At 32.1% G+C, this 22738-nt stretch overlaps 1 protein-coding gene across 1 annotated transcript; it reads right to left on the bottom strand.

Annotated features, from left to right (window-relative positions):
- Positions 1-6882: 6882 nt before the first annotated feature.
- LOC115961070 lies at positions 6883-15335 on the bottom strand. The gene is made up of 4 exons (XM_031080116.1): positions 15132-15335; positions 7622-7689; positions 7425-7521; positions 6883-7050 (listed from the first exon to the last, which is right to left on the bottom strand). The coding sequence occupies exons 1-4, from the start codon at positions 15333-15335 to the stop codon at positions 6883-6885; spliced, it is 537 nt and encodes a 178-aa protein (XP_030935976.1).
- Positions 15336-22738: the final 7403 nt, after the last annotated feature.

The raw sequence follows: 22738 nt of genomic DNA, 5'->3' as shown, positions 1-22738 counted from the left end.
CTAAATTAACTCGTTTTATTAAGATGGAGATAAAATTAAGCCTTAATAAATAATTTGACTATTGAAGTAAATATTAAGAGAATAGATTGAATTTTAATCTAAATATTTTTTTTTTAAAAATTTTTTATTCTAATTTATTGTAATAGTAAATTATCCATAGAGGTTCTGTTCATCACCCCACTTTTATTAAAACATTTCCGATCTCGACCGATCACATCACACATGGAATACTAAATACGTACATTTAATTGTATATTAGTCGGTAATAATAATATAAATTTAATGTTGCTGTATGGACGGAGATGTCTATTTTGGACACCTCAGGAATGATGTCATAACACACAAGTGGCTGGTCAATGTCCCTTGAACTCCGTCAAGTCACTCCTTTTAAAAGAAGTCAACCAACAGGAAAAAATGTGACATTTGATTTATCATAATTCACATAAAGGGACCAGGTGAGGTTATAGTAGTCTTATCAAAAGCAAAAAAAGGTGAGGATTATAGTAAAAAGTCATAGAAGATGGTAAAAAGAATTCATCATCCCAAACGTGCAACTAGTTAAAATTTCTTAGGGTAGGAAATTCTATCAATAATCACTACACTTTTTTTTTTTTTTTCTTTGTTTTGTAAGGCATTCCTCGTTGATGCCAGCGCCGCCTGGAGGCCCTAATTTGCACATGTTTATATATATTTTGTCATTACTATTCTATTTAGTTTGTGATTGATGGGAATAAAAATTTGTGATTCTATGTGATAGACTAATAGTGACAGATAACTAAGTATAATCTACTTTATAAAACAGTTATAATAAAATGTGTGTGTATGAACATATGTGGTACAAACATTATTGAAATTCTATTAATATGACTACCGAATGCAGGAATTTTAAGGTGCGGTCTAATTATGCTCAAGCATCACAACGAAGAATTCAAATATATAGAAATATGACTATGGTTTAAAGGTGGATTGAAAGAAATTTGAAAGTGGTTATAATAATGACAATATCAAAGGAAAATTCTAATGTGCATGTATTGGAAAATTTTGAGTCTACTCTAAAACATGCATGCATGCATGAGTTAGGTAACTTTTCAAAGTTAAATTAAATAAATAAAATGTTGTCATTATTAAACAAAGAAAAACGAATTTAGCATGTGTAATTGTGTATGCCATAGAGTTCAAGATTCTGATTCAATGTTAGGGCATCTAATTAAACTTTGAAACTAAGTGGAAATACGTAATTAGTACATTAACCCATAACTTGACACATCCCTATGGGAGATTCCTAACTTTCTTAAGTTGACATTTGTGGTTGACTTTCAAATAATCGTGGTGATCTTTTCTTTCTTGTTATTCCTAACTTCTTAATATTTGTAGTGTTGACTTTCAAATAATTTACCCGATTATATATGAGATTATTATTTTTTTTATTTTTTTTTTAGTTATGAATATTGCTATCATTTTCTTCTCATTTTCCCTTTATATGGAAGATGTATACCATGCATTTGGTGTATGTACCCTCCTCCTTTCACATAAGGTGGACCCCACACATGTGAGATCTACTTATATGTGAGAATGAGGAAATATACACCAAATACATAGTGCATTTTTCTCCTTTATATGATGAGAGGGCTTTAAGAAAAAAAATATTTTGCCTAGGGGTAATGAGTTTCATGGAAAATTAGGATGGTTTGGTTTTGTACTTAAAAAGACAATATGGTTAAGCTTGCTTAATTTGGTTTGTTACCATAAAGGAAATGGTGTGGCTTTTAGATTAGCAAAATTGAATAGTAGTAGTGTGATATTTTATTCAATAGGTAAGTGAGACAATTAATGTAACTTAGTTAATTGAGCTATGTACCTCTAATGAGCTAGCAAGCAATATTCCCTATCTATTTGTAAGGTTATGCATGAAACCTAAAGTAAGTTGTCAAAATGCTCTTTATAATTTTTAAGTCATAATTCCTATATCTTTCGAATTTTTTCTATTTTTTTATAAATATTTTAAAAGGTCCATAAAACATTAAAAAAAAAGAATCAATAATTCTTATTTTTTTTTTATAAAATTTCAACAATAATTTTCAACTAATCTAGCTGATGCCTTTTGATTATAGTCACCTAGGGGTGTCAATTCGGGATAGCGTGTTGGGTTCATGTCATGTCAAGGTAAGGGTATTCGACTAAATGGCTCAACCCTAACCCGACCCATTTAATAATTGTGTCATGATTTTTCAACCCTAACTCATAAGGCGGGTTGACCTGACCCAACCCATTTGACACGCTTAATAAACAAGTCATGTTGGTTTAATACGAATGTAACACAACCCATTTCAATCTGCATAATATTAAATATAACATCTATCTATAAATATTTTTTTTTACATCCCAAAAAGCAGTGCATACACTTCAAGTTTTCAACCCACATTCAAAATAATATAGTTCAACAAAAATATAACATTCATCTAGAAATAAGTTATTTACACTCCAAAAGAAGTGCATACACTTCAACCTAAATTCAAAATAACAAAGTTTAACAAAAATAAAATAATATAGTTCAACAAAAATATAACATCCTTGGAACTCGCCAAATGCTAAGTATCAATATTAAAATAATGTAAGCAAACAGTAAACTAATCCTGACTATGACCACTATTACCATCCATAGATTCTTTGTTGATGTCCAAATTCATAATATCTTCCACAAGCTCATCCAATTTCATTTGAGCAAGTTCTATGCCTCCCAAAAAAAAAGTATTAGTAGTTCTAGGGTTTGTAAAATTTCAATTTCCAATTATATCCCCTGTAAATTTTTGTAATTACTCACTTTTCTTTTTAAATTTAAAATATATGTTGGATATAAAAGGTATTTGACAACTCTAAAATAAAATAAATATTTATTTGTTATATAAGTTAAACGGGTTGTGTTAAATGAGTCATTTTGAGTTAACACAAATAAATTGACGTGTCAAACGTGTCTATTGCGGGTTACACAGGTTGACCCGCTTCTTATCATGTCGCTTTTAGGTCAACCCGTTTATGACCCAAACCCATTAAGCCCCAACCCTAACCCGAAAAAACCCGTGTCGGATTTGTGTCGTGTTCGCAGATTGGGTCGAACATTGACACCTCTATAGTCAAACCCACCCCCCCCCCCCCCCCCCCCCCCAACTTGTTTCTTAACATTTGTAGTTGACTTCTAACCCAACTTGTTTCTTAACATTTGTAGTTGACTTCTAAAAAATCTGTATGATACCTTTTGAGAGGTATTGTCAAATCCACACATTACAAGAAACTCTTATGGTTAGGCTTTTTTATTCTATTTTATTTATAATTTATTTAAGATGTGATAGTATTTTATTGTGTATGCTATTTATTTATTTTTTATTCTTCTCAAAAAAAAATCTTTTTAAAAAAAGTAATTTGTTTCTTATGTACATATATTCTTTGAACTTCGAATAGCACAAACCGTATCAAGTAATTTCTCACCTGATCCATTTGTGCTTTGGTCTTAACAAGTCACCATTATAAGTAATTTCTCAACAAAAAAAAAAAAAAAAATCACTATTATAAGTAATTCTAGAAAGTAAAAAGTTACCATTATAATCTACAAGGATAAAAAAAAAAAATTAAAAATGAAGGACATTTTGACTGGGTAAAAGTAAATATTTTTAAAGCTGTAAACACTTAATAAGAGGACAATTTCAGCGTTGCCTTTCCTGAATCGAAAAGACCGTACAGCTCACAGGTCTAACTTCTAAGAAATTAATTGACCAGTCCATTCTATAGAAGGCAAAGTTGAAAACATAACATAAGTCGATCAAAAAAAAAAAAAAAAGTTGAAAACATAAGCCATTACCAGGAGAAAATAGGTGCAATTTTGGTTTGTCTTATTTGAATATTTTTGATAAGCGTGATACTTTGGACTATTATCGGCCTAATATATTAATAATAATCATAACGAGGATTTTTTTTTTTTTTTTTTGCTAAAAATAATCATAAGGACAATAATCAAAAGAATTATGATTACGTTTTATATATATATATATATATATATATATATATTTGTTAAAAAAATACATCACTTTTTTTTCCAAATACTAGAATATTTTAATCCACATTAAGGAGAAGATAATTTGTATATTGTTAAATAAGTTGGTCCTAAACTAACACTTTATATAATCATATAATCTATCTTTTATTTGTGGAAATAAATTAATCACAAATTTGACACAACATCTCAATTGTCTTCACTCTTTATTTTTACTTTTGGGGGGTTTATTGATTTTATTCCAATAAAATTTTACTCTTTATATATATATAACATGTGGGGATATATTTTTCAAAAAGTCATTGCATGTCAATTGTCAATCCACCAAAACCACTTTTGAAAACTGTGAGCACTTACAAATTGATTAACATATCCATAGATTTCTCAAGTACACTAAGAAGTCACCCTGAAGTGAATGAATTTTTTTATATGGTCATGTATTTTTTTTTTAATATAATTTACAGAATTAGAAACTTATTGGACTCATTAATCACGTGCTTGATCATCATAGTCAAGGAGAATCACTGTATGAAAAAAAAAGAAAAAAAAGAAAAAGAAAAGAAGCTTGAGCATGTATTCCACTATTCCCACCAATAAAAAAATGGTCAAATGGATAAATTATATTATTATTATTATTATTATTATGGCAATTTTTTTTTTTTTTTCTCTTTGACCAATTTGTGGACGATGGCAGCTACCAAATCGACTAGAATTTCAACCTTTCATTTATTGCGATTAAAGAAAATTGAATTTTTTTAAGGAAAAAAAAAAGGAAAAATAATTTGAGGTTCACTTTTCACTTCCTAAAATAGAACCTATATTATATAGAATTAGGCGTGTCTAGTGACTAGTTTTATTAAACACGTTAAGATGTAGACACATATCTGTATCCTAGTGGATCCAATGGAACTGGCCACTAGACACAAGCTGCATCATATTATATATAGCAGTTCGTCTAATGCACGAGTCCTACATTTCATACTCTAACAATATTTTTTAACTAAAAAAAATAAAGGTACAATACTTTAGGTCAATGTATGAAAATCTCCAATTAGCACCTAATTGTTTGATTTGAATTAATTGGTCTTGAATTTAATAACACTATGTTTCTCAAAAAACAAACAAAACAAAAAAATTAATAACACTATTTGTGTTTCATTAGTTAATACTTAACACAATCATGTGTTTGAATTAAATTAAGAACCTAATATACTACACCTAAATTTTGCTCATATTTTAATTATCTTATTTAATTTCTTCCTTATTTTTTGAGTCCTCTTAAAGTGTACCCTTAAGATAATTGTTAACAAACCATTTTAGAAAAATTTTGACACCACTTTCATAGAAAATATAAAAAAAATATCAAAACAATTAATTGTATTTTTTTACATAAAAAGTTGTTTAAAATAGTTTATAAACCAATGCTCTCAGGGCATCCATTAACATTTTTTTTTTATGGGAGTTAATTATCTTATTTTCATTTATTATGTATAAATTATTGTAAATAATAAAATTTTGAAAAAGGAGGTTATGAATGATTAAGGAGATGTAAGTGGGCTCCAAAGAAGAAGAAGAAGAAAATACATCTCAAAATATTATATCATGGTTAATATAATAAAGATGAGTTTTATAAGCTTGTTTACACCATGTAATGTAAGTGTTACAAAAAGTATCACATATTTTCACTATGTAATATTTTATAAATATAATAAATTTTTGTAGATAGAAGCTTTGGTAATAAAGTTTTTGTGAGTAAGATTAACTTTATAATGATGTATACTTTTTTTTTTGTTATTAGTTGAGATAAAAAGTTTTTTTTTTTTCTTGACGTATGCAAAATAAATCAAATATAGGCTTCACTAAAATTAATTGGTCTTTTTTTTTTTTTTTTAAAGTCAAAAACAACTATCATAAAACGAAAGTTATAAGTTCAAATCTTATCATATTTACAAAGGAAAGAAGAAGAAGAAAAAAACCCGGTAAAAAGTTTATAGAATACAAGGGTAAAAAGAACTTTTCACATGGGCTAAGAGAGTAAAAGAAGAAAAAATATGAGAGGGCATCCATATGTTATAACCATAACATGTAGGACATGTCTTTTGACATTTCATCATTTTTGTGTGAGATAAGAAGTGACTTTACAAAGTACCAATGTTTTTTTTTCCTCTTTTTCCTTTTCTTTCCACCAACGACTTGTCGGCTGTCGCACATATTTTTGGATATTTTCCTCCACTAACGACTTGTAGCACATACTTTCTGAACAACATAATACCATGGTTTTAGTGGCTTATTGAACACTGGTCCATCTCTTTCAACACTGAGGCCCAACCCATCAAGAAAACTGAACCTCAGAAACTATGGGAGCTGTTGTGCCCAAAAGATAAGCCCAACATCGCCCAAAACAAAAGGGCCATTCGGCCCATTATAATCTCCATCGACAAAACATCAATATATTTACCTTAGGCACCATAGAAGTCTCTGAAAACACCTTTCAGAAACAAATTTGCCAATATTTATAATGTATTAAAGCATTTGCAACGTCCTTCAATTTGAAAATTTGTATTTAGTGTACAAATTGATTAAAGTTATCAACTGCATGACATGAACAAGGATCAAACAACATGGTCTAATTTCTAGAGAATATACAATTACAAACAAACATTTCTAAACTATCAAAGAGACAAACATCAAAATGTGAAGAACAAAAAACTGGTATACTTTCCTATGAATCAGACAGACTTCTTTAGCATTTTTGTTTTTTTCATTTAATTCCCCCTTGTGAATGCTGGGAAAGACAAACTCTTTCTTCCTAAAAGAACCATGACAAGTTGACACATCTACTTGAAAGCTTTGGAGGCGGCATATAGAAAGTCCAAGAAACCAGTTCCCTTGAGAAGACCTTTACCAGTCAAAAGTTCAAAATCTAACAATAGCAGGAAGCCAATTACGGCTGCCTTTCCTTTGATAATTTCATTCTTCTTGATGAAACCGAACCCCTGTTGACCCTAATCAACCACCATTCTTATCTAAAACACATATAGAGTAAAAAAAATCAGAATAATAGAGTTGAAAGTCACAAACTGCTTTCTTGCTTCAAGGGGTCCACAGATTTTAATTCCTACGAGACTACGAGTAGGCTGTAGTTCTTCTTTTTTTTTCCTTTCCCTCTTATTAAAGGTAATTAGGTAGTAGTTTCATGAGGTCTTTGGTACAAGTCTCCTAGACTACACATTGGGGCCACCTCAAAGAGATTACTTACTGTAATTATCCAGTATGTGTGAGACGGGGGACTAAATGCACCTAGGGATTAATTAGCCAGGTGCTCTAAGATAACCGGACACCCACATTTAAAAAATAAATAAAGAGAAGGTTCAGTTACCTTATCCACATTGACATCAGTTGCAGTTATACCAGGTTGAGCCTTCCCACTGAAAACAATCTCAGCAGATGCATCAGAACTTAGACCTCCTCTCATGCTGATGTAAATATTTTCTTCATCCGTTTTCACAGGTTAAACAAAGAGATTCCTTAAAGCAGGAAGGAGTAAGGGCTCTCAGCACAGGATTTTTTGGATACCATTCCTTCATTGCTCCAGTTCGGAGATCAAATGTGCTATCAGTTGTTGGACAAACTATACAGCCATCCTTTCAATAAAAGGAAAAAGGAAAACACAATCAGCCTTTTTTGCTTCCCATCATTTTAGAAGAATATCTCAGAGATAGTTCATGGCATATTTCGACACAAATATGAGTCCGTACATGTATCTTATAGAAGTTTGTAATGACATCGACTAGAATTTCATCCTTTCATTTGTTGCAATTAAAGAAAATTGAATTTTTTAAGAGAAAAAAAAGGAAAAATGATTTGAGGTGGACTTTTCACTTCCTAAAATAGAACCTATATTATATAGAGTGGGGTGTGTCCAGTGACTAGTTTTACTGAACACGTTAAGATGCAGTCGCGCGTCTGTATCCTAACATGTCCAGTGGAACTGGCCACTGGGCGCAAGCTACACTCTATTATATATAGTAGCCCGTGTAATGCACGGGTCCTACATTTATTAAAAAAAATAAAGGTACGATACTTTAGGTCAGTGTATGAAAATCTCCAATTAGCACCTAATTGTTTAATTTGAATTAATTGGTCTTGAATTTAATAACACTATGTTTCTCAAAAAACAAAAAAAAAAAAAAAAAAAAAAAAAAATTAATAACACTATTTGTGTTTTATTAGTTAATACTTAATACAATCATGTGTTTGAATTAAAATAAGAACCTAATATACTACACCTAAATTTTGCTCATATTTTAATTATCTTATTTAATTTCTTCCTTATTTTTAGGGTCCTCTTAAAGGGTACCCTTAAGATAATTGCTAACAAAGCATTTTAGGAAAATTTTGACACCACTTTCATAGAAAATGTAAAAAACTATCAAAACAATTAATTGTAATTTTTTACATAAAAAGTTGTTTAAAATAGTTTATAAACCAATGGCCTCAGGGCATCCTTTAACATTTCATTTTCTTTTTATGGGAGTTAATTACCTTATTTTCAATTATTATGTATAAATTATTGTAAATAATAAAATTTTGAAAAAGGAGGTTATGAATGATTAAGGTGATGTAAGTGGGCTCCAAAGTTTTTTTTTTTTTTTTAACAGAAAGAAAAAGTAGGGGGGAGAAGAAGAAGAAATACATCTCAAAATATTATATCATGGTTAGTATAATAAAGATGAGTTTTATAAGCTTGTTTACACCATGTAATGTAAGTGTTACAAAAAGTACCACATATTTTCACTATGTAATATTTTATAAATATAATAAATTTTTGTAGATAGAAACTTTGGTAATAAATTTTTTGTTAGAGTAAGATTAACTTTATAATGATGTATACTTTTTTTTATTAGTTGAGATTAAAGTTTTTTTTTTCTTGAAGTATGCAAAATAAATCAACTATAGTCTTCACTAAAATTAATTGGTCTTTTTTTTTTCAAGTTAAAAACAACTATCATAAAACGAAAGTTATAAGTTCAAATCTTATCATATTTATAAAGGAAAGAAAAAAGAAAAAAAATACCGATAAAAAGTTTATAGAATAAAAGGGTACAAAGTGTAAGGAATTTAACCGAATTCCCAACCTGTGAGTAACAAAAAAAATAGAGAAAACACATGCCAAAGAAAGCAATCGCATGCACAAGACAATATTTATATGGTTCGGCAATTTGCCTACATCCACGGAGTTGCAGGGATTTCACTATTATCAGGGAAGAAGAAAAATACAAAAGTTGCAGCTACAATGTTTTTTTTTTTTTTTTTTTTTCACTCTATATAAACACGGCAACCGACTCACAATAATAACCTAATCACCAAAGTCGCCTATCGGCCTAAGCCTCCGTTCCATGGACTAAGCCTCAGTAAATCTCCCATTAAAAACCACGCAATATTATTTGGGTCGGCTCAGGTCATTGAACCGGATCAAACAAAACTAGGCTCCACAAAGCCCAACAAATCTCCCATTTGGAGACTAGTTCAATCACCAACATCAACCGCAATCCTCCAAAAAACACGATCCCCTCATCCCTGCAACTCATCCTCCTGTCCTCAAGCTAGAAGGCCAACTGAAGCTGCACACAGCTTTAGCTTCTCAGTAGTGACACCCTTAGTCAACATGTCTACTGGGTTCTTAGATCCATAAATCTTCTCAAGTATTACCAACTTATCTTCAACAAGGTAACGGATAAAGTGGTATTTTGTCTGTATATGCTTCGACTTTGAATGAAAAGCCGAATTTTTAGCAAAAAAAATTGCACTTTAACTGTCACTGTGTAGAATTCTCATCTCTTGCTTCTTACCCAATTCAACTAAGAAACCATGTAACCAAATCATCTCCTTTCTAGTTTCAGTTGCTGCAACATACTCAACTTCTGTAGTAGACAAAGTAACAATCTTCTGTAAATTTGAAGCCCATGATATAGCTGTACCACCCAGAATAAAAACAAACCCAGTAGTACTCTTTCTACTATCAATATCACCAGCAAAATCAGCATCTACATAACCCTGCAATTTCAAACTTACACCTGTGAAGCAAAGACATGTATCTGATGAACCCTTTAGATATCTCAGAATCCACTTAACTGCCTCCCAATACTGCTTTCCAGGCCTACTCATGAATCTGCTCACAACTCCCACTACATGTGCAATGTCTGGCCTTGTACACACCATAACATACATCAAGCTGCCAATAGCTGAGACATAGGGCACCTTGCTCATATGGTCTCTTTCTTCTTCTATCTTCGGTGACTGTTCTTTGCTTAGTTTGAAATGACTACCCAATGGTGTGCTTACTGGTTTAGCTTCATTCATATTGAACCTGCTGAGTACTTTCTTCACATACTCTGATTGTGAAAGTTTCAATGTACCATTAGCCTTGTCTCTAATGATTCTCATACCAAGGATTTGCTTTGCAGCTCCCAAATCCTTCATTGCAAACTGTTTGGACAATTGCTTCTTCAGATTATTAATCTCCTCAATGCTAGACCCTACAATAAGCATATCATCCACATACAACAATAATATGATGTAAGAATTGTCAAAAGACTTAACATAGCAACAGTGATTAGCTTCACATCTCTTGAACCCAATTCTATGCATAAAACTGTCAAATTTCTTGTACCACTGTCTAGAAGCTTGTTTTAGGCCATACAAACTCTTTCTCAGTTTGCAGACTAGATTCTATTGTCTCTGAACAATGAATCCTTCTGGCTGAATCATGTAAAGGTCTTTCTCCAAGTCACCATGAAAGAATGCTGTCTTCACATCTAACTACTCAAGATGTAAGTTTTTTGCAACCACCATTCCCAATACCAGTCTGATTGTTAACATCTTTACAATTGGAGAAAATATCTCTGTGTAGTCAATGCCCTCTTTTTGCTGAAACCCTTCAACAACTAATCTGGTCTTATAACGTTTGCTACCATCATGCTCATTCTTTATTCTGTATACCTACTTGTTGTGCAAAGCTATCTTTCTTACTGGTAATTCAGTCAGTTCCCATGTCTGATTTTCCAACAAGGAATCCATCTCATCCTTCATGGCTAACTCCCACTTGCTTGAATTCTCATTTTACAAGACTTCATCATAACACTCTAGCTCACCACCATCAGTCAACATGAGATAATTTAGAATGGGTGAATAACGCTATGGAGGTTTAATATTCCTGAAAGATCTGCGAACTCCAGCTACAAGTGTACTCAGATCTACCTGTGAATTTACATTCTCCTTATCTTCTTCACCCCTTTTCTGGACAATACTTTCAGTCAATTCATCAAGTTGACAAACTCAAATTTCTTTTGATCTATCTTTGTAACATCTGACACTACAGTTGACCTGTTATTGTACATAACCTGTTTATTAAATATCACCTTTCTACTTCTGATGATTTACCTGTTTTGTTCATCCCAAAACTTATAGCCAAATTTCTCATCACCATAGCCAATGAAAAAATATATTTTAGATTTTGCATCAAGTTTACTACGAGCATCAGAATCAATATGAACATAAGAAATACAACCAAAAACTTTTAAGTGTGAAAATTTTACCTCTTTACCGCTCTAAACCTCCTTAGGAAGTCTGAACTCCATGGGAACTGATGGTCCTCAGTTTATCAGGTAAGCTGCAGTGCTAACAGCATCAGCCCAGAAAGTTTTTAGTAGTCCAGCATGCAACCTCATACTTCTAGTACGCTTATTGAGAGTTCTGTTCATGCGCTCAGCCACACTATTCTACTGTAGTGTCCTAGGAATGGTCTTCTCCATCCTAATTTCCTATGCAACACAATACTCACTGAACCCTCCATCTATGTACTCTCCTCCATTATCTGACCTCAAACATTTTACTTTCAAACCTATTTTTATCTCCACCATGGCCTTCCACTTCTTAAAAGTTTCAAATACATTAGATTTATTTTTTAGAAAATAAACTCATACCTTTCTGCTTGAGTCATCAATAAAAGTGATGTAATACCTTGAACCTCCAAGGGATGCAATCGGAGAAGGCCCCCACAAATTAGTATCTACTAATTCCAATTTTTCAGCTTTCGGTGTCCTGCCAGTTTTTAAGAAGCTCACATTTTTCTGCTTTCCTAAGATGCAACTTTCACACATGTAAAAATCAATGGACTTCAATTCTGGTAGTTTTCCTTTTGACAGCAGCATTTTCATCCCTTTCTCACTCATGTGACCAAGTCTGCGATGCCATAGGCTTGTATCAGTACTTGCATCAGCAACTGCAATTGTATCTCTTAGATATGAGGTCATATACAGAGTATCATTCTTCTTTCCACGAGCCAATACCCTAACTCCCTTTGTAACCTTCTAAGTACCACCAACAAATAATATTGCATGTCTTTCATCATCAAGTTGTTCAACAAAAATTAGATTCCTCCTCAGGTCAGGAATATGTCGAACCTTCTCCAGTAACCAAACAGATCCACTGGGCAACAATATCCAAACGTCTCTCATACCTACAACATCCAAGGCTGAACCATCAGCCAAATACACCTTACCAAAATCACCTGCAATATAATTCTGTATGATTTCTCGGTGTGGAGTGGTATGAAACGAAGCTCCTAAGTCCAAAACCCATTCATCAAGTGGACTGTCTACTGCAAGAAGTAATGCATCCTGTACCTCTTCTGTTACAGCATTAGTAGAATCATCTCCATTCTTCTTCTTAGGACTTTTGCATTGCCTCCTAAAGTGACCTATTTTCCCACAATTCCAGCATTGTACTTGTTGGCCTGATCTAGATTTGCTTCTATTCCGATTAGAATTTCTAGATTTTGATCTGCTCCGGTTTGAATTTCTGTCATTATCTCTGCCTCTTGTCTCAAGGTTTAGGGCAGAACCAGATCCTGAGGTTTCGCCTACATCTCTTATGTGAATCTCCTCAGCCAAAATCAAATCTCGTATATCATTGTACTTGAGCTTTTCCTTTCCTGTAGAATTGCTTACTGCCATCCTTATTACCTCCTAACTGTTTGGCAAAGAAGCCAAGACGATCAAAGCACGAATCTCATCATCAAAATCAATTTCTACAGACGACAATTGATTTGTGATAGTATTAAATTTGTTCAAATGTTGTGCTACTGATGCATTCTCTGCCATCTTCAAATTGAACAATTTCTTCATCAGATGCACCTTGTTGTTTGCGAAGGGCTTTTCATACATACCGGACAAAGCCTTCATCAGATCTGCTGTGGTCTTCTCCTTTACAACATTGTGTGCAACAGACCTAGACAGAGTTAACCTAATAACTCCTAAAACCTGTCTGTCAAGAAGCGCCCATTCCTCAACCTTCATAATCTCAGGTTTTGTCCCTAAAAGAGGTAGATGCAATTTCCCCTCATAGAGATAATCTTCAATCTGCATCCTCCAATACGCGAAGTCTGTGCCATCAAACTTTTCTATTCCAGACACCTTTCCTACTTCCTCTGCCATTGCTCCCACTCAAACCTAACCCTAGGCTCTGATACCAGTTGTAGGGAATTTAACCGAATTCCCAACCTGTGAGAAACAAAAAAAATAGAGAAAGCACACTCCAAAGAAAGCAATTACACGCACAAGACAATATTTACGTGGTTCGGCAATTTGCCTACGTCCACGGAATTGTAAGGATTTCACTATTATCAGGGAAGCAGAAAAATACAAAAGTTGCAGCTACAATGTTTTTTTTTTTTTTTTTTTTTTTTTTTTTTTTTTTTTTTTTTTTTTTTCACTCCATATAAACACGGCAACCGACTCACAATAATAACCCTAATCACCAAAGTTGCCTATCGGCTCATGCCTCCGCTCCATGGACTAAGCCTCAGTAAATCTCCCATTAAAAACTACACAATATTATTCAGGTCGGGTCGGGTCGGATCGTCGAACTGGATCAAACAAAACTAAGCTCCACAAAACTCAACACAAAGAACTTTTCACATGGGCTAAGAGAGTAAAAGAAGAAAAAATAAGAGAGGGCATCCATATGATATAACCACAACATGTAGGACGTGTCTTTTGAGATTTTATCATTTTTGTGTGAGATGAGAAATGACTTTACGAAGTACCAATGTTTCTTTTCCTCTTTTTGTCCTTTTCTTTCCAACCAACGACTTGTCGGCTGTCGCACATATTTTTGGATATTTTCCTCCACTAATGAATTGTAGCACATACTTTCTGAACGAATTGTCGGCTTATTGAACACTGGTCCATCTATTTCAACACTGAGGCCCAACCCATCAAAAAAACTGAACCTCAGAAACTATAGGAGCTGTTGTGCCCGAAAGATAAGCCCGACATCGCCCAAAACAAAAAGGGCCATTCGGCCCATTAAAATCTCCATTGACAAAACATCGACATATTTACCTTAGGCACCATAGAAGTCCCTGAATACACCTTTCAGAAACAAATTTGCCAATATTTATAATGTATTAAAGCATTTGCAATGTCCTTCAATTTGAAATTTTGTATTTAGTGTACAAATTGATTAAAGTTATCAACTGCGTGACATGAACAAGGACCAACCACTTATATCACTTTTTTACTTACTAATAACTACTAATCACAACAAAAATTTGTTAAAAAAAAAAATTGTAAATCTAGTATTTTCCTCCTTTTAAAGTCAATAAAAAAATTTATAGTTCTAAATCCAAAAAAAAAATATATATTCATGCCCAAAATATTAGCCCAACAACAAAAATTACCAATAGGCAGTAGCAAAGCTTAAAAAAAAAATTTGAGACTAATCAACCAATTTTACCAAAAACAAAAAACTTAGTCCTTTTAAAAACTGTGAACAAAATAATTTTGTCCTTACTAACAAAAGATACACTCTACATACACATAAAAAAAATAATAATAATAAAAGAAAACATTTGCCGGCTAAGCTATAGAGACAAAAGCCGAAGCCACTGCATTTAACTAACAATAAAACCTCCCCCCCTAACTTCAAGTTCTTGCTCCATCCTTGCCTAAGTATTAGCCATGTGCTCTAAGATAACTGGACACCCACATTTAAGAAATAAATAAAGAAAAGGTTTAGTTACCTCATCCACATTGACATCAGTTGCAGTTATACCAAGTTGAGCCTTCCCACTGAAGACAATCTCAGCCGATGCATCAGAACTTAGACCTCCTCTCATGCTAATGTAAATATTTTCTTCATTGGTTTTCACAGGATAAACAAAGAGATTCCTTAAAGCAGGAGTAAGGGCTCTCAGCATAGGACTTTTTGGATACCATTCCTTCATTGCTCCAGTTCGGAGATCAAATGTGCTATCAGTTGTTGGACAAACTATACAGCCATCCTTTCAATAAAAGGAAAAAGGAAAACACAATCAGCCTTTTTTGCTTCCCATCATTTTAGAAGAATATCTCAGAGATAGTTCATGGCATATTTCGACACAAATATGAGTCCGTACATGTATCTTATAGAAGTTTGTAATGACATTGATAGAGTTCATAGAGTTAATACTGCGTTGGAGCATAGGAAATGGGCAAAGTGTGAGAATATGGGGTGATAGATGGTTGCCAACCCAAAAATCCTTCAAAGTTACTAGTCCTCGGCCTCATGCTTTTAAGGGTAATATGGTGGATTCTCTACTAGATCAAGAAGGAGGTGGTTGGGACAAAAACTTGGTATGCAGTGTTTTCCTCCCTTATGAAGTTGAGACTATTTTAAGCATTCCAATTAGCCACACTTTTCCAGAGGATGCTCTAGCCTGGGCATGAACCCAAAATGGGAGATTTATTGTGAGCAGTGGGTATAAAGTGGCATGTAGTTGGCTGAAGGAACAAAGGGGTACGACTGATGGGGGCGAGACATCAAATCCAAAGAAGTGGAATGAGTTCTGGAACTTTATTTGGAGTCTGCACTGCCCAAGCAAGGTAAAGCATTTTATGTGGAGAGCGTGCAAGAATATCCTCCCCACAAACTACGGTCTTAAGCTCAAAAGAATTCCTGTAGAGGATGTGTGTGGAGTATGCGGGAAAGTAGAGTCTTCGGGGCACGCGCTTTGGGATTGTGAGGTGGCCGAGGCTATGTGGAGGGAGTCAAAGCTTGCTTTGCCAAAGCTTCAAAGCCCGTTGCGGGATTTCATGGAAGTTGTGTGGAAGATATGGGAGGATAGAAGGGAGATCAATTGGGAGTTCTTTGCCACCATAGCTTGGTGCATTTGGAAAAATAGGAATGCTGTAAAGTTTGAAGGTCGTGGCAAGGCAGGGAAGACAATTGCTAAGGAAGCTGAAATTATGGTGGAGGAGTTCAAATCGTTGAATGCAGCCTTGATTAGTACTCCGTCTTTGAGAACTGAGAGATGGACGCCTCCGTGTGAAGGGTGGTACAAAGTAAATGTGGAAGGGGTGGTGTTTATGGAGTCGGGTAGCTGCGGTGTTGGTGTTGTAATCAAAAACGCGCAAGGCCAGATTATGGGAGCTATGAGTAAAAAGCTGGAATTACCTTTAGGGGCTGTGGAAGTGGAAGCTAAAGCTTTTGAGGAGGGATTACTGCTTGCAGGGGACCTTGGGCTCAATCACGTGATTTTGGAAGGTGATGCTCAAGTGGTGACCAATGCACTGTTGGAAAAATGTCTTCCACCAACATCAATCCAACAATTATAGCAGGAGCAACGCACTGGAAGCAGAAGGTCCAGGTATGGACAACCAGCCACGTTCGGAGAACTGGAAATTTTGCTGTCCACTTAATGGCTCGAAATGCCAAACTTGTTTCTGACTGTGTAGTATGGGTGGAGGACACTCCACCCATTATTCAATGTCAAGTGAAAAGAGATGTAATCTTATTAACTCAGAGTTCAGTTTAATGAAAGTTATTTCGTGATTGATTATCAAAAAAAAAAAAAAAAAATAAATAAATAAAATAAAATAAAAAAACTGCTGAATAACATTTTCAAGTGTCCTAAAAATAGTAGAATCCAATTTAGAATTATTAAGGCCAAATTATCATATATGGGGAGGATTATAGTAAAAAGTCATAGAAAATGGTAAAAAGGAGTCATTATCCAAAACGTGCAACTAGTTAAAATTTCTTAAGGTAGGAAATTCTATCAATAATTATTACACTTCTTTTAAATTTTTATAAGGCATTCCTCGTTGATGCCAGTGTCGCCTGGAGGCCCTAACTCGCACATGTTTATATACATTTTGTCATTACTATTCTATTTAGTTTGTGATTGATGGGAATAAAAATTTGTAAGTCTATGTGATAGACTAATAGTGACAAATAGTTAAGTGTAATCTGCTTTATAAAACTGTTATAATAAAATGTGTGTATGAGAATGTGTGCTACAAACATTATTGAAATTCTATTAATATGACAGCTGAATGTAGGAATTTTAAGGGGCGGTCTAATTATGCTCAAGTATCACAATGAAGAATTAAAATATATATGAATATGACTATGGTTTAATGGTGGATTGAAAGAAAATTGAAAGTGGTTATAATAATGACAATGTCAAAGGAAAATTTAATGTGTATTTGGAACTTTTTAAATCTGGTTTAAACCATGCATGAGTTGGTTAACTTTTCAAAGTTAAAATAAATAAAAAAAATGTTTTCATAGAAAATAGTAAAAATAAATCTTTATCCAAAACATGCAACTGGTTAAAATTTCTTAGGGTAGAAATTCTATCAATAATTATCACACATTTTTTTTTTTTTTGTTGACAAGGCATTCCTCGTTGATGCCGGCATCGCCTGGAGGCCCTAACTTGCACATTTTTATATACATTTTGTCATTACTATTTTTATACAATTTGTGATTGATGCGAAAAAAAAAATTGTAGGTCTATGGATAGTAACAGACAGCTAATCATAGTTGCTTTATAAAACAGTTATGACAAAGTATGTGTGAAAATATATGCTGCAAAATTGATTGATTTTTTTTTTTTAAGAAACAAAAATGAAATTCTATTAGCATGGTTACTAAATGCATAAATTTTAAGGGGCGGTCTAATTATGCTCAAGCGTCACAAGGAATAATTCAAATATATAGAAATATGACTATGGTTTAAAGGTGGATTGAAAGAAATTTGAAAGTGGTTATAATAATGACAATGTCAAAGGAAAATTCTAATGTGTACTGGAAAATTTTGGGTCTGGCCTAAAACATGCATGCATGAGTTAGTTAACTTTTTCAAAGTTAAAATAAATAAATAAAATGTCGTCATTATTAAACAAAGAAAAACGAATTTAGCATGTGTAATTGTGTATGCCATAGAGTTCAAGATTCTGATTCAATGTTAGGGCATCTAATTAAACTTTGAACTACAAAGTGGAAAGACGTAATTAGTACATTAACCCAAAACTAAACACATCCCTATGGGAGATTCCTAACTTTCTTAAGTTGACATTTGTGGTTGATTTACAAATAATCTTGTTGATGTTTTCTTTCTTGTTTTTCCAAACTTCTTAATATTTGTGCTGTTGACTTTCCAATAATTTACCCGATTATATATGAGATTTTCTTTATTTTTTTATTATTATTTTTTTTGGTTATGGATATTGCTATCTATCATTTTCTTCTCATTTGCCCTTTATATAAAAGATGTATACCATGCATCTGGTGTATGTATCCTTCCTTTCACATGAGGTGGACCCCACACATGTGGGATCTACTTATATGTGAGAAGAAGGAAATGTACACCAGATATATAATGCATTTTTCTCCTTTATATGATGAGAGGGCTTTAAGAAAAAAAATGTCTTGCGTGAGGGTAATGAGTTTCATGGAAGATTAGAATGGTTTGGTTTTGTAATTAAAGACAATATGATTAAGCTTGCTTAATTTGGTTTGTTACCATAAAGGGAATGGTGTGGCTTTTAGATTAGCAAAATTGAATGGTAGATAGTAGACACTAGATAGTGTGATATTTTATTCAATAGGTAAGCGAGACAATTAATGTAACATAGTTAATTGAGCTACGTAACTCTAATGAGCTAGCAAGCAATATTCCCTATCTATTTGTAAGGTTATGCATGAAACCTAAAGTAAGTTGTGAAAATGCTCTTTATATTTTTAAATCATAATTCCTATATCTTCCGAATTTTTTCTGTTCTTTTATAAAAATTTTAAAAGGTCCATAAAACATTAAAAAAAAGAAAAGAATCAATAGTATTTTTTTTTATTATAAAATTTCAACACTAATTTTCAAGTATTCTAGCTGATGCCTTTTTTCTAAAAAAAAAAAATATATATATATATATATATATAGCTGATGCCTTTTGATTATAGTCGCTCCCATCCTCCCTCTTTTCCTAACTTGATTCTTAACATTTGCAGTTGACTTCCAAAAATTATGTTTGACACCTTTTGAGAGGTATTGTCAAATCCACACATTACAAGAAACTCTTATGGTTAGGCTTTTTTTTTTTTTTTTTTTTTAATTATAATTTATTTAAGATGTGATAGTATTTGATTATGTATGCTCGAAATTTTGAATCTTGTTAAGGAAAGGATACATATATAGAAATAGACAGGAACACCTAACACTACTTCACTTAACCAGTAATTTATTTATTTATTTTTTATTCTTCTCAAAAAAAATTCTTCTTAAAAAAGTAATTTATTTCTTGTGTACATATATTCTTTGAACTTCGAATGGCACAAATCGTATCAAGTAATTTCTCACCTGATTCATTTGTGCTTTCGTCTTACCAAGTCACTATTATAAGTAATTTCTCCAAAAAAAAAAAAAAAGTCACTATTATAAGTAATTCTAGAAAATAGAAAGTTTCCATTATAATCTACAAGGCTAAAATAAAATAAAATGAAGGACATTTTGACTTGGTAAAAGTAAATATTTTTAAAGCTGTAATAGTAAATAGGAGGACAATTTAAGCGTTGCCTTTCCTGAATCCAAAAGACCGTACTTTCTCGATGAATAACTCAATCTTCACCCACAGCTCACAGGTCTAACTTCTAAAAGAAATTAATTGACCAGACCATTCTATAGAAGGCAAAGTTGAAAACATAAGGCAATTTTGGTTTGTCTTATTTGAATATTTTTGATAAGCGTGATCATTTGGAATACTATCAGCCTAATAAATTAATAATAATCATAACGAGGATATTTTTTTGCTAAAGATAATCATAACGACAATAATCAAAAGAATTATGATTACGCTATATATATATATATATATTTTTTTTTTTTTTGGTTAAAAAAATACATCACTTTTTTTCCGAATACTAGAATATTTTAATCCACATTAAGGAGAAAATAATTTGTAAATTGTTAAATAAGTTGGTGCTAAACTAACACTTTATATAATCATATAATATATATTTTATTTGTGGAAATAAAATTAATCACAAATTTGACACAACATTTCATTTGTCTTCTCTCTTTATTTTTACTTTTGGGGGGATTTATTGACTTTATTCCAATAAAATTTTACTCTATATATATATATATATAAAACATGTGGGGATATATTTTTCACAAAATAATTGCATGTCAAAAAAAAAAAAAATCAAAACTACGAGCATTTACAAATTGATTAACATATCCATAGATTTCTCAAGTACACTCAGAAGTCACCCTGAAGTCAATGAATTTTTTTATATGGTCATGTATTTTTTTTAATTTACAGAATTAGAAATTTATTGGACTCATTAATCACGTGCTTGATCATCGTAATTCGTTTACTAATCATAACATACGGAGAATCACTGTATATATATATATAAAAAAAAAAAGCTTCGTTGAACATGTATTCCACTATTCCCACCGACAAAAAAATGGTCAAATGGATAAAGTATATTATTATTATTATTATGGCAACTTAATTTTTTTCTCTTTGACCAATTTTTGGACAGTGGCAGCTACCAAATCGACTGGAATTTCAACCTTTCATTTATTGAGATAAAAAAAAAAAGATTTTTTTAAGAGAAAAAAAAAGAAAAAGAAAAATGATTTGCGGTCAACTTTTCACCTCCTAAAATAGAACATATATTATATAGGGTGGAGCTTGTGTTCAATGGCTAGCTCTATTGGACATGTTGAAGTTTTGGATATGCGTTCATATCTAAGCGTGTCCAATAAAACAGGCCATTAGACACAAACCATACCCTATCATATATAGCAACTCATATGATGCATGGGTCATACATTCTATATAACAATATTTTAAAAAAAACAAAAATAAAGGTACAATACTTTAGGTTAGTGCATGAAAATCTCCAATTAAGATCTAATTGTGTGAATTAATTGGTCTTGAATTTAATAACACTATGTTTCTCCAAAATAATAATAACACTATTTGTGTTTTATTAGTTAATACTTAATACAATCATGTGTTTGAATTTAATTAATTAAGAACTAATATACTACACCTAAATTTTGCTTATATTTTAATTATCTTATTTAATTTCTTCTTTATTTTCAGGGTCCTGTTAAAGGGTGCCCTTAGAATAACCGTTAACAAATCATTTTAAGAAAGTTTTGACACCAGGCCACTTTCATAGAAAGTATAGAAAGTTGTCAAAACAATTAATTGTTTTTTTTTTTTTCACAAAAAGTTTTTTAAAATAGTTTATAAACCAATGTCCTCATAACATCCTTTAACATTTCATTTTTTTATGGGGGTTAATTACTTTATTTTCATTTATTATATATAAATTATTGTAAATAATAAAATTTTAAAAAAGGAGGTTATGAATGATTAAGGTGATGTAAGTGGGATCCAAAATTTTATTTGTCCAAGAGAAAGAAATAAGGAGGGGAAAAAAAAGAAGAAGAAGCAATACATCTCACAATATTATATCATGTTTAATATAATAAAGATGAGTTTTATAAGCTTGTTTACACCATGTAATGTAAGTGTTACAAAAAGTACCATATATTTTCACTATGTAACATTTTAGAAATATAATAAATTTTTGTAGATAGGAACTTTGGTAATAATTTTTTTTTGTTAGAGTAAGATTAACTTTTTAATCATGTATACTTTTTTTTATTAGTTGAGATAAAAAAGTTTTTTTTTTTCTTGAAGTATGTAAAATAAATCAAATATCGGCTTCACTAAAATTAATTGGTCTTTTTATTTTTTATTTTTTATTTATAGTTAAAAACAACTAAAACGGAAGCTATAAGTTCAAATCTTATCATATTTACCAAAAAAAGGGGAAAAAAAGTGATAAAAAGTTTATAAAAGAAAAGGGTAAAAAGAGCATTTCACATGGGCTAAGAGAGTAAAAGAAGAAAAACATGAGAGGGCATCCATATGATAGAACCACAACATGTAGGACATGTCTTTTGACATTTTATCATTTTTGTGTGAGATGAGAAATGACTTTACAAAGTACCAATGTTTCTCGTCGGCTGTCGCACATATTTTCGGATATTTTCCTCCACTAACGACTTGTAGCACATATTTTCTGAACAACATATAATACCGTGATTTTAGTGGCTTATTGAACACTGGTCCATCTATTTCAACACTGAGGCCCAACCCATCAAGAAAACTGAACCTCAGAAACTATGGGAGCTGTTGTGCCCGAAAGATAAGCCCAACATCGCCCAAAACAAAAAGGGCCATTCGGCCCATTATAATAAACATCAAATATATTTACCTTAGGCACCATAGAAGTCTCTGAATACACCTTTCAGAAACAAATTTGCCAATTTTTATAATG

Source organism: Quercus lobata, chromosome 9 (assembly GCF_001633185.2).
Source record: "Quercus lobata isolate SW786 chromosome 9, ValleyOak3.0 Primary Assembly, whole genome shotgun sequence".
Classification (NCBI taxonomy): Eukaryota; Viridiplantae; Streptophyta; class Magnoliopsida; order Fagales; family Fagaceae; genus Quercus; species Quercus lobata.
Note: the sequence above shows the minus strand (reverse complement) of the source record. Positions and strands in the feature narration are given on the sequence as shown.